This window comes from Accipiter gentilis, chromosome 26 (assembly GCF_929443795.1).
Source record: "Accipiter gentilis chromosome 26, bAccGen1.1, whole genome shotgun sequence".
Taxonomy (NCBI): Eukaryota; Metazoa; Chordata; class Aves; order Accipitriformes; family Accipitridae; genus Astur; species Astur gentilis.
Genome location: NC_064905.1, coordinates 6,097,127 through 6,110,396, shown reverse-complemented (window position 1 = coordinate 6,110,396; position 13,270 = coordinate 6,097,127). Strand labels below are relative to the sequence as shown.

Genomic DNA, 13,270 nt, shown 5'->3' with positions numbered 1-13,270 from the left:
GTTTTTGCTTGTTAGCAAATCTGGATATTTTTTGTGGGGGTATTTTTTGTGTGGGAAGATTTCTTTTCCAGCAGAAAGTTTTGTCATGAGGATTTCTCAGGACTATTACAGACCTGGGCCTAGGATGTCATGAGAGAAAGATATACGGATACCAACTCAAAATAATTAGTACCCCAGTGGTTAGGGTGCTCATGCTTAGTGTGTTTCTTGCTTTCTACAGTATCTTTCATTTTGCAGTTTATGCATGCTAACTGTGCATATATGAAAGTATATCTGCCACAGTAAGGGTGTCCTAATTAAGTAGATTGTAAGAATCTATCTCTTTCTGGTTCAGTGAGCAAGAAGGTATTTACACAATTTTGAAGAGCTTCAACTGCTGATATGGATAAACTGGTCATCTTGAGGGACTGTGAAGAAGAGCATCTAGTCATGTTCTGTGGTGCACAAGAGCAGCCAATTCCCAAAGTTTTTTCAGAGAATCATAAAAATGCAGAAATGTCGAGGCTGGAAAGAACCTCTGGAGACACCTGGTCCAAACTTTTGTTGAGAACAGGGCCTTGGATTATGTTATCCAGGGGCAATAAAATCAGTTGCTGCTGGCTTGTGAACACATTGTTAAAGGATAATGTACACCTTTGTAATGCATTAATGCTGAATAGGAATAATCTCCTCTATGCAACTTCCCTGCATGCTTAATTCTTAATTGCAAGCCCTCCTGCAGGAAGAACAGAAATAATTAAAGCTGGTTTGAGTCTGCTTTTCTTTGTACTGTTGCATAACAGGAGCAAATATTAGTCTGTCAGTTCTGTGCTGCGTTATCAGTGCTCATTCAAAAATCAAAAGATAACAGTGTTTTTGTTTTATCATTATTTTTTAAACTCTTCAATGAGATGATAATTTAGATAGAAAGCAATTCTCTTAGAGCATTTGATTTTCTCCCCCCACCCATTCAGGTCAATTATTTCAATTTCTAAGGATGCATCATGTGGGTCTTCTCTTTCTTCTCAATCTGTGCCAGATTGTTCTTCAAGGATAAGTCACGGAAAGTAGAAGAAAACAAAATGTAGCAGCAATGTTGCTCACTCTTTTGTTATCCTTTCCTGGTTTTAGGTGACAGTGACTGACCCCAAATATAAGTGTGACTTTTCTGAAAACGTCCTACCTGACTCAGAATAATGGATATAAAAGATAGAAGACACCGTTCTCTGACAAGGGGCCGCTGTGGAAAGGAATGTCGCTATACAAGTTCTTCACTGGACAGTGAAGACTGCAGAGTACCAACTCAGAAGTCTTACAGCTCAAGTGAGACACTGAAGGCGTATGATCATGACACCAGGATGCACTATGGAAATCGAGTTTCTGACCTGGTTCACAGGGAGTCAGATGAGTTTCCAAGGCAAGGTATGTTTAAAGTCAGAACTGGTTTCTTTTACGGTAATCCGCGTTAGACAATCTCTGTGGCTTGTTGAAGGATACCAGTGTTATAAGGAGTTTTAATGAAAGAACGGTAGGAGAATGGTTGCCATTTTAACATTAATTCAACTGTTTTGTGTTAAATTAGGAAGTTCTTTCTCTTCTCAGATTTCTGATACTGTCGGAATTCACTATTGGTAAATGAGGCAAACCAGGATCCACTCTTCCTGATAAACAGAAATGCTAGTGACCCTTAACCAAATGTTGTATTTGTCATGGATCTCAGGGTTGGCCAATATGCTAACTTTCTATTCTATTTCCTAGGTTCATTTTGGAAATAATAATGTCATTTTCACCTAAACTTTTCTGTCTTTAACAGAGTGCCTGTACTGAAAAGATAACTATAACACTGTTATAGTAAAACCCCATATGGCCGACATATATTCATTATTAATCAGGTGCCTTGGAATTCCTTTCCTGTTCTTGACTGCTCTGTAATTAGAATGTGGGAACGGGAATGCTGTTTCCTCTGATTTCATTTTGTCACTGCTTACCCTTACTGCTTACCCTTCACCTCATATAAACTGGAAGGAGGAAACCCGTCTAATTACTTTTATAATTGGCTATAATACGTTATCACAGCATTGAGATCCTAGAACTAATATTTGAAATAACCTGCCTGTGTGAACTTGTAAGCAAGGTGAAGTAACCTCTTCTTTTATAAAATGCTCCTTGCTTTAAATACCTGTTATGTCCAATGAATTAACAATCTAAATTATTTTAGCTGAAAAAAAAATGTGATTATGCCTTTGCACTGTACTCACACGTAGTTTTGCTCTCATTCGGGTATTTACTTGTCTGAGTAAATCCTAAGTCTGTGTGTTGAAACCATTAGTGAACATTGCTTCATAGGAACAGTGTTGAATCATCAGGTTAACTTGACCAAATAGTCTGCTGAAATTGTCACTTAGTCAACAATTAGATATGGTTTTAAAAATAAATTACTTGGTTTAGTTTCAGTTGAATAATCAGATGTGGTTTATATATCAAGCAAGATATAGGCAGTTTTGAGGCATAAATGTATAGCCCTTTGTGTCCCTCTCAATGGAAGGTAAATTATCTAGTACATCGTTAATTGCTGAAATACTTCTATTCTATATATGTGCTTGTTAATGGCATATGACAGTTCTCTACTATACATTTTTAATATTGTGACTCATGAAATTCTAAGTTATCACACTTCTATGTAGAGAACATCCAATGAAAGGTCATTTTTTTATACTTGATATCATGTCATGCAACTTGTTTAAAGCATTCTGCCAACAGTCAGTGCCTGTCTTCACCTTTAAATCAAAATATCTATTAATTAGCATCACTAATTAAACCCTTGTCTAATCCCGTGTTTCCCTCGCATTTGTGTACAGACATTTGGAAGTGTTTGCATTGTGCTTGGTCTATCAAACACCCAGTTCTATTTTCTAAGGTAATCTCTGTTCTTGTAGAGTCTTTCTTTGCTTATAGGTATTTACCTAGAGATAACGCATCAAACTGCAACTAGATCATACGAGCTACTGGAGCCATTTTCACTGTGGTTTGTTCAGCCTTTGTGTACAGGAGTCATCTAAATATTGCTTTTCCCTATCTGGATGATTGATGCTTCAGCTCAAGTGCCTCATTTTAGTTTCCAGGTCATTATTCGGCATTTCATGCGGGTGTTCTTTTTCTCTTGATTACTGATTTGACAACTGTTCATCCTCCTCCTGCTCTTAATGTGTTCTTATCTGCCCTCTTTATGAAGGGGAGTGCAGATTGTTGGTAACTGAATTGAAACGCTCAGGTGTTTGTGGGGGTTTTTTATTTTATTTTTTTTTTCCGTCCTGCTAGTCTGTGTTGTTATGTCAGGTGAATAAAGTTTATTTTGAGGGCCAGAGTAAGTTTTTTGTTAAATAATACAAGCAGTGACTCCTTATTTTCCTGCTTTTGTTAAATTTACAAAGCAAATTTCTTTAGAAAATAAGTCTGTATGATGATTTTTCCTGTTTGAAAGCTCAGTATCTTTCTGATTGTACAGTTCCTCTACTGACATGAAATTTGACATAATGGGGCAAGTAGATCTAGATTAAGACTTGCTACATGTTCTCACTTTCTATATTAATGTTATATGGATAAAAAAGTGGTTCATATAGTAGGAAATACTGTTCATTACATCTTATGCATGCAGTTTCCAGCTGCAAACATCTAGGGATTTATACATGTAAATTTATTCTAAATTTGAGTGGGTGTTTTGATGGGATTAAATTCTGTAGGAAATAAACATGCTTAAAATAAATAGTCTTTAGAGAATTTTTTATTCATCTATTATAAAGTAGCTTGACATTTTTTAAGCAATTGTGGATATTTTCCTCAATATTTTGTCTCTTCTGTTAGTAAAGCTATATGCATTTGACTTATTGAAAATTATCTGGTTTAACCATGGCACTGGATCTGCTCAAAACAGTTGTTTTTAGCTGCTGCCTGATCACATGTTACTTGGTTTTGAAAATCTGTTAACCATAAGACCACATTGTACTACTTCTGTTTTTGTTTGTGATGGTTAGACAGTGAAATGCTAATAACAAAAACTATATTCAGGGCTCAGAAGTCTGAAACAGATCATCTTGGTCTGCTTTAGTATTTTATTGTCTTTCTGTTCTTACTTGTTTGTCTCATTCTTCATGAAAAAGCAGATCTCCAAAGTATAAATACCTCTTAAGAGGCATGAAGGGTGACGTGACTGTGTATTACCTAAAGCACTTTAGCCTGGCATTACTTCTACTGTGCTTTTCCTTAGATGTTTACCTGTGATTTTTCTAAGTAATAAAATTCCCCTTTTAAAGCCTGTTTTTAATGTAGCATTAATAATATTTGTGCAAAGTAATTCAGAATAGGTTTAGTATTTTTGTGTCAAGCTTATTTTCTGATAATCTTCAAAACAGGTGTTCAGGTTTTTAGATAAAATGACAGGTCCAACGCATACTTGAGCTATTAATTTGTCTCAGATTTTCTCTAATATAGATAGAAACGTATTTGTAAGTCAATACCTGCACTGAATATTCATTAGTCAATTGATCTGAAAAATACAGTCCTTCAGTGGATCTGAGAGAGCATTCAAACATTACAAGTTTTATTTAAAGTTGAGGAGTCCTTTTTGAATCTGTATTTTAAGATGAATAGAAACTTTTATACTTTCTGCTAGGTTATGTCAAAAACTTGACAACAGTTCTGAGACCTCTGAATATTTGGAATATTTTACAATCTTCTGGTAATACATGAATTTCTCTGTATGCTCTGTATTTTTCCACCAAAGAGAACCAATTATCAAACTACTTTTTTTTTTTTTTAAATACCTTCTTTCTAACATCATTTGCTGACACAGCATGGTGAAGGTAGATGTCCTTTAAGGCTAAAATGAGGATTTTGGAAAACTTTCTTTAAAGAGGTTGCTTTGAAAGGCAACTTTTCTTTGAGTATACTTTGTAACCAAATTTTGCTTAAAAGAGCACTCTACTGAGTTGTTAAGGGTTTTAAACTGGGTTTCAAAGGCACAATTGCAAACATTAGTATTCCGGAGTTCCTCACTTGGCATTCATAGCTCACGGATTTTGTGTGTCTGCCTGGGCCAAATGCCAGCTGATGCAAAATTTATTAGCCAATAGTTATACTGAATTGACTGCTTTCTCATTCTCAGGTCAGATCTAGTTTAGCAGTAAATCTCTGCTGTGAAATGTTAGAACAACTAGAGTATATGATTGAATTTATTAAAAATAAGTCTAAAAACCACAATCATATTAAACTGGACCCAACAGTCTTCTGAAATATTTTGAATTTTTTTACCACAGTTGAATTGCTTTGTATATGTCACAGCATCTCTTTTTGTATGGTGAGATAATTTCAGTAAAGAACAAGAGCCAATACTTTTCTGAATGTCAGCTCAAATTCCATTTTTTATTCTTTTATACTTAAAACCGTATGCTTTTTGTATCCTGTTTAACACTATAGGTATGTTAATGGGAGTTAGAAAAAAGTAGTGACAATGATTATAATAAGTCCCTTATAATGTCTCTTAAGATTGTCCAGTATTGTTATTAACATCAAATAGAAAATTAAGTTATTGCAGTAGAATTCTCAGAGAGGGGCACTTGGGAAGTATATAGTGTATTCGGTTTTCTTTCACATGAAGTTGTGTTACTATGGCATACTACTTATCATCTCCTGGGTATTTCATACTGCATCTTTTCTCCACACATATTAAACAGGTTTCTTGAAGAAAAAAGAAAACATGTCAATAAAACAACTCCCCCAAAATCCAAACCCAAAGCAACCCAAACCAGTTTGATGAATCTACATTTTATTTTTTACAGCCTACTCTAGGCAGCTCTGATTGCTGAGAAAAACGAATGTTGTTTTCTCTTCTTGTTCTTCACATCATAAATCTGTCACCAAATAATTTACTGGGACACATTCGAAGAACCACACTGCAGTAAGAACATTTCATGAGACTGATTAAGCTTGTTCAGATATGAAGTTATTGTGGTCAGGTATTCTGTGTTCAGCAGTGACTAATGTGCTGCTATACAGAGGCATAGTTGCTGTTACAGGTTCTAGGCTAACTGGACTTTGTCTCGCTGCTTAAATTCCCAGTAACACCAAGATGAGATTTTTGGTTATCTTGTCATCAAACACAAGTTGTACTCAACTTTTAGGCTCAAATTAGTGTATCCCTTCCAAATCCAACTGAGTTTTACTAATTTTAGTTTTAATATATCTTTCCAGAACCTGTGACCTTTTGAAAATTAAATGTTCAATATATAGACTTGGATTAAAGATGTTAAAGAAAACTTCTTCTTGTATTCTGGCTAGAGTGGGAGCACATTCTTACTTTTCCTTTCTCATGTTAGGTTTTGAGTAGCATTCTGAAATACGTTGCTTTTTGGTATATCCATACACTTAAGTAATCAAACAAAATCTGAGCTAGAGGCAGGTGGCAGAAGCTTAAGGAGGAAGCCCTTTAGAGGGAATGAGATGTAGGGTAGCTCGTGTGGGGAAAAAGGCCTCAAGGCAAATTTCCTATTATAACTGGTACACACAGGTAACTTGCACTGCTGTTGAATCAAGATTTACTTTGTTTTTAACGGTTACCTAAGAAATACATGATCCCACTGTAAAATATTTATTAAGGTGAGAGAACAGCTGCATTCAGTTTCTCTTCTCTAGAATGCATGGCATTAGTGAGAAATAAAAATTTATATTTTAATATGTATACCTTATTTAATAAAGCAAAGATATTGAATAAAAACTCTCTCCCCTACCTTCTCCCTCCCAAAATCATAAAAGATTATATGGTTCTTGTTGTTAAGTGATTTAAAAACATGAAAGCACTTTTCATCTGTGCTTTCATCTGTGTTGATATTGTTAATGATGGACCTATGTAGCAGCATTACTAGACTAGCAAATAAATGAAAGTACAAACCTTTATAGGAAAATATTCTTTTAGGAAAGGAAAATATTCCAAATATTCTTTTAGGAAAGGAAAATGTAAGAAAGTCTAACCCCAAATCCAACATGCCTCCTCTCATTTATACTCTAGCATCACTCAAGTGGCCTTTTGAGCTTTAATATTAAGATCTGCTGACAAATAGGAATTAAACTAAAACTTTGTGTATATTAGATCTGAGTCACAATAGCATAAAATCAGAAGGAAATCTCTTTAGAAGTGGCTTTTCAGGGAAGCATCATGGAACAGACTCTCAGTCTTCAGGGTACTACCAAGTACATATGCATAAATTGTTTTCTCTTGCTCTTTTGTGTTGTGTTTGTTTGGGTTTGGCGGGGGTTGTTTGTTTGTTTGTTTGTTTTCCTTTTGATCAGGAAGCTCACTGATTTGTAAATATTAGTTTACATCAGTTGTTCTGAAAATCTCTTACATTCCCCTTCCATCCACTCTTCTTGGTGTTTCACCGTTTTATATCTTCATACATTGTGACTTAATTTGCTGGGTGTGGTTGGTTGCTCAGGCCTGCTGGAACTAACCATTGAGAATTCAGACTGTCTAACAGGGACTTGTTGAGTGAAGGTGTAACTCTTGGTCTCTTACCCGTTTGACTAGCAGATCAGCATCTTGGCCATTAGGAGTCCTTCTCTGAGAGAGCAGACACTGAATGGCTGCAGATGTATTCCAGCCCCACAGTTCAGAGCTGGCCGTTGCAATACAGCATGCTGAAGTATTTAAAATGTCATTGCTATGGAAAGAACATAATCAACTAGCAACCTAAATACACAGTGTAATCAATTAAAGTATTACCAGGAATCTCATTCTAGGTGAACATGATAAAGATGAAGTTGGAGTTGAATAAAATACTACCTTCTGAAGCTTTATATAGAGAAGCTATGATGCTGACAGAGGACTCCAGTAATAATTAATATGGCCAGTGCTGAAAACCACAGTACTATTCTAATATTAATATGTATTTGTAGAATAAACAAAAAACAGCCAGACATAATAGGCGAATTCTGTGTACACACAGTTTCTCTCAGGGAGTAATTTTTTATTCTTGGCAGTTTCTCTCTAGTGATCATTATTAAAAATCAGCATTTGTTTACAGTTTAAATTAGAGAATCAGAATGCAGGGATTTCCGATGCAAATATAGAGGTATGTATATAGACTCATGCTCCTTTTTTTCAAAAGTTATTTAGTTTTCAAAAAGAGCTTCTGCTTTTTTTACTGCTGCTGCAGTGGACTCCTCATTTGTTGATGATTAAGTTAAACTAAGTTCTATTTTTTTAACAATTTACAAAGTTACATGAACATTATGTACACTAGATATGAAAGGATAACTTCTAAAAAGTAGATGTTATCAACTCGTGTAGTTAGCACACACTGTGAGTAAAAGAAATCTTTAAAAAACCTTAGGTCTACTCTAGAATGGGCTTAGCAGCCATTTTAATGCAAATACCCTTTCAAAAGTACTTTGAAATTAATAGGAATTATACTTCCTATACTTTATGGCTACAAATTTGTATCAAGCAAAAAGATCTTGTGCCTCAAATTAGAGGAGTACTGTTTGCTCGCCTTATTATGCTAGGGCCTAACTGAATGTTGAAGAAAACCTGTTCTTTGATTACTTTTTTTTCTCCTCATCCCTTTGCTTGGCTATGAAATAGAAGTCTAAGACTTTGGACACTGAAAATAATAATTTTTGATCCTATAAATCCTTCTCCATTTTCTCATACACACATGCACACACACTTCTAAGAAGTTTGTAGTATGTAGGCCCATCCATGTGGATGCTCTGTCTCACATTAAAATCCATTGTAAAGTGAAATAGTGTACTCCAAGGAGATGAAATAATATTTTTCATTTTAAAATAAAATACTCTAAATAAAAATTCTTATTTCTTGATTAACAAAATCTAACAAAAAATGGCTAACTTGTGCAAATTCTGCAAATATTCCACCTTCTCTGGGTTCTTGTCTTCAGTTTAACATAAGTATTTTTAGGGTGTATTTTCCAGCAAGAAGAGTTTGGATAGGAGGCTGATTACTTATGAGTGTTCCCAAGCTGATGATGAGACTCAGATGCTTTTCTAATACACCTATTACCATGAAAATCTCAGATTTAAAAAGCTTTTACGCTTGATCTGGGTTTGAATTGGGCATCTTTGCCCCTGCATCTTAGGCATGTAGCAGAAAGTTAGTCTTTAGAAGGCATGTAGTCCAGATTTTGCATTAGTGAATATTGTTTTGTTTCTGCTGTGGACTGGGGCACCCCTCTAAAGCTTGTTTTCTGGTAAAGAAAAATTAGGCCTTTTGCTTCTCTACTTCCTTTCTCATAATAGAGGAAGAAAGAAATATTTAAATAAAATGGAAATCCATAAATTTTAAACTGACAAAAGGCATTTCTGATACCAGAAGTTTTTAAGGTCCATATCTTCAGGAAAATAAGGAAAGTATTACACATTTGTATATTTTTGGAGTGTGTAGAAGATGCGTTAAGCACCAAAGTGTATGCACTGCTCCAACGCACAAGTCAGTTTTCAGCTCAAATGCTTTGGGAACAGGTTTTAGGTGTTTATTGTGTTTATTCTGTAATTGTCTTTTACACCTTATTTTTGGTTGGGGTTTTTTTCCCATGTTCTTTTGAAATATCTTACTATTGTTGGGGACTAAATTCTAGACTCAGTGGACAACTGGTTGCTCTGTGGTGATGATTACTATGTTTATATTTGTTTTCTTTCCCTGTTTGTTCACCTAATACCTCAAATGGATTATGTGATTTTTAGAAGCTTTTCAAATATTATGACTGGACCCAAATACACACAGTTTACTTAGTAAGAAAAACATAAGGAAACTTTCAAACAAACAAACAAACAAAAACACCACCCAAAACTCATTTTCTTCCTTAGAGAACCATGGATGTTTTGGAGTTGAGTCAAAGTGCTGATGATAAATTCACTTAAAGCCTATAAATGGGAATCAAAATTAGTAGAAAAGAAAACAAGAAGCAAGTATAATTGGGTAAGCAGGGCCCAGCATGTTTTATTTGTTCTTTTGGTTTTATATTATTTGTCTCTGGATTCAGAGTTTAAGTTCAGAAGGCCTTCCAGTTATCTTGTTTGGCCTGCTCTCCAGTTGCTCATTAACATTCATCAGATTATTTCTACGTTGATCCCAGTAATCTGTCCTTGAATGAAGCACATTCTGGAGTCTTGAAAACATCAGTCGGCAGAAAATCCATCATTTCCATTGGCAGGCAGCGTCTGTGGGAAGTCAGCCTCCACGTTAAAAGCAGATGCCAGCTTCTCTTTGGATTTTGGAAAGTGGCTTCAGTTACTATCCATTAGGTCTGGTGATGCTCTTTTCCGTTTTATTGGAACAGCCATAGTACTCAGTGTTTTCTCTTTACAGTTCTGTTAGATGCTGCAGTTAAGCCAGTCATCTTTTATATGAGCTCTGTCTGTCTATCTATCTATCTAGAGCTCTTCAAGCATCTGCCTGTGTAGTATCATCTTCTGTCATGAAATCAGATTTGTCGCTTATTTCTAAACCCTTTCCTATCTTTTAGTTTTTCTCTAAAGGAAGCAATATATACCATAGCAATGCCATATATGCCTCAGTGACATGGATAAAAACATGTTGAAGACACAGTAACAGGTATAAAGATAGCCCTTTCATACTACTTCCATGTTTGTAAATCCAAACTTCAGATTTGCTTTTTCTGGTAGAAGTCAGTTCCTGTTGAGCTGCTGGTCCTTCAAGGTTCCTAAATTTTTTCAGAGTCTATATAGCTGACTAGACAAAATAGCATGCAGATATTTTTATATATTGCTATTTTTTTATTTGAGTGCTTAGCTGGAAGTGTCTTACAGTGAATGCAAAAGTACATGTCTGTGAATGTAGACCATATTGGAAACAGAGATTTACTGTCCCAAAGTGTAATGCTTACTCAGCCATCTGATGAGATTTGAGCACTAAACAGTTTGAGAGGGATGCATAAAGCTGTTTTATTACAAGATGCTGTTATGAATTGTAGCAGCTTTCCTTATGGTATACTGCTGTTGCCAAACAAGTTGCATGAATGTAAGCAGTTTTATTTGTAATTACTTGCTTACATTTCCTTAGAATATTTGGGTTATAGCTGTTTGTGATTCCTACTCCTCCACTGGTGGCAATCCCTACATCCTGTTTAATTCAGAATGAAAAGATATCTTTTAAAACTGCTTCGAGAAAAGCCTCTCTGAGGAATGCTGTTTCTTATACATGGTATAGAATGGGTCTCAGATGTTTGTGTGTGTGTGTGAGCAGCAGAACCTTGTTAAAATCAATGCAGAAAGCTTACACAGGAAAACTCAAAAGAGTTTTCTGTTTCTTCTTAATGCAGTGAAAAGTAAAGTAAGAGATTTTATTTTAGCTGAATTTGAGCAAGTCCAGAAAATGGAGAGAGGAATTACCCGCCTAAAGAAATGTTATGGAAAACAGAGTAGTTAAGAACTAGGCTATATTTTAAACTTTGGTCAGAAACTGGATGTTACAAACTGAATTTGACACTTGAAAAACGTTCTTGACATAATACTAAAAGCAGTGCCTGTTGTCTTGCTTATGATCTTGCCTGTTCTCTGAGCTCTGTGTAACTACCATTTGTGTTCAATGATGCTAGTTAGCTGTTTTCCATACAACAACCAAATGCTTTCACAGTCATTATTTTCACAAAGTAAGATACTTGCTTGAAGTAGATTACAAGAGAAGAACAGTTTGTTCGTCAGTACTGAAATGTCTCTTCAGTGTAGCTTGTCCTGTGTAATTTTGCAAGTCAAACTTTGGTCTTCTGTTGATTACCATGCAAGATGCTTCTTCAGCTTAATAAAAATCTTGCTTGGAAGATCTTACCAATATCCATCCTGTTCTATTCCTTGCATTCCTTCCTTTATCCAAGTTATCAGTCCAGGTATGCCTTGCCATTCCTAGTATTGTAAACTTCTTTTAGCTGCATGCACATCACTGTCATATTTCTTCTTTCTTTATCAGCTCATTTATCCACTCTTAAGTTCTGAATCTTGGCAGTTGCTGTCACTGTGTTTCTTCTCTTAGTTTATCTTATCAATGTATTCATATGTGACCTAAACTTCATGAAAAGTTTCGTGGATGGTGAGATGACACAGAGAGCTACAGCTGAGGTTTTTTGGTTTGGCAGCTCCACCACCTGTTGTAGAATGTAAAGAAATGTCTAATGTTAAGAAAATTTAGACAAATATCCAACGTCAGTAGTATTTTTTCCAGTATTCTATGTGAAAAGGGTAGAATAGCGTTTGGCCAGTTTTTAGCTAGGAATAAGCAAGTTGTGTGTTGACTGCTGGCTAGAAACAAGTTTAAATTTTGATTATATGAAGTAGTAAGTGCTCAGTTGCAGGATGACTCAGTTCAGTACAACTTTGTCTTCTCAAATACATTAATCAGTTCAGTTTGTATAAGTAATGAAGTAAAAATGGTCAGTATTTTAGGTTTTGCTACTTAAGCCAGAGGTAATGTTAAGTCCAATAATTTAAATAAAAAAAAAAAAAAAAAAAATTCATTCCCTCAAGCAGCTGGCCCATTCTATGGCAACTGGTCTAGCACAGTATTCTAGCTTTTCTGAATTACTTCCAGTAGAATACTGTGTTTTCAAGATGGCAGTTTAAGATGACATATTAAATATTAGAAATATAATATTAGTATTTCAAATTATGTAGTTACAGGGCCAAAAAAAACCTTTTATAAGTAATATTCCATTTAATTTCATAGCAATATCCAATTGTCTCTTGGAGTTTTTCTATCCCTAAGATAGGCATTTGAACAGTATTGAAGCAAAGCTAAAACACTGCTTAATCTCTGTGGGAAGCTATTACCTTCGATGAAAATTATTCACAATATGCTAAAAGTTTACTACACAAAAAATGATAATCTGGACATCATTCTTGCTTAAGTAATCTTATCAAAGAGTTAGAGAGGTGGGGAGGGTAGTATTAATCAGGTAGTTTCTTGTTTGGGAGGTTTGTGTTTTAGTTTCTAACGAGTCTGCTAAATTCGATGCAATTATATTTTGGCACTAATTTTAAAATCATGATAGTGAATAAAATTTTTTGTATGGATAGGCAGCTAAGTGTGTGTGCTTCTATTAAGTTTTTTTCTAAATTCTTACAAACACAAAAATAAAACTTGTAAGACATTATTACCAATATCTGCTTCAAGCACTGAATTTATAAAGTGGATTGTTAATAATATGAGGAATGATATATCACAGCTGTAATACTGTGTCTTCCAAAGTTAATGAACAGTTACAATTTT

The 13,270-nt window shown here is 35.0% G+C and overlaps 1 protein-coding gene across 11 annotated transcripts in view; it reads left to right on the top strand.

The window, feature by feature from the left end:
• Positions 1-13,270, top strand: part of TENM2 (teneurin transmembrane protein 2) — a 641,052-nt gene that overhangs the window by 93,959 nt on the left and 533,823 nt on the right. For all 11 annotated transcript variants that reach the window (XM_049829391.1, XM_049829390.1, XM_049829388.1 and 8 more), the window contains exon 2: positions 1,111-1,401. In XM_049829391.1, coding sequence (XP_049685348.1) covers positions 1,176-1,401 — 226 coding nt within the window. In that variant the 5' untranslated portion in view covers positions 1,111-1,175. The remainder of the gene's footprint in view (positions 1-1,110; positions 1,402-13,270) is intronic.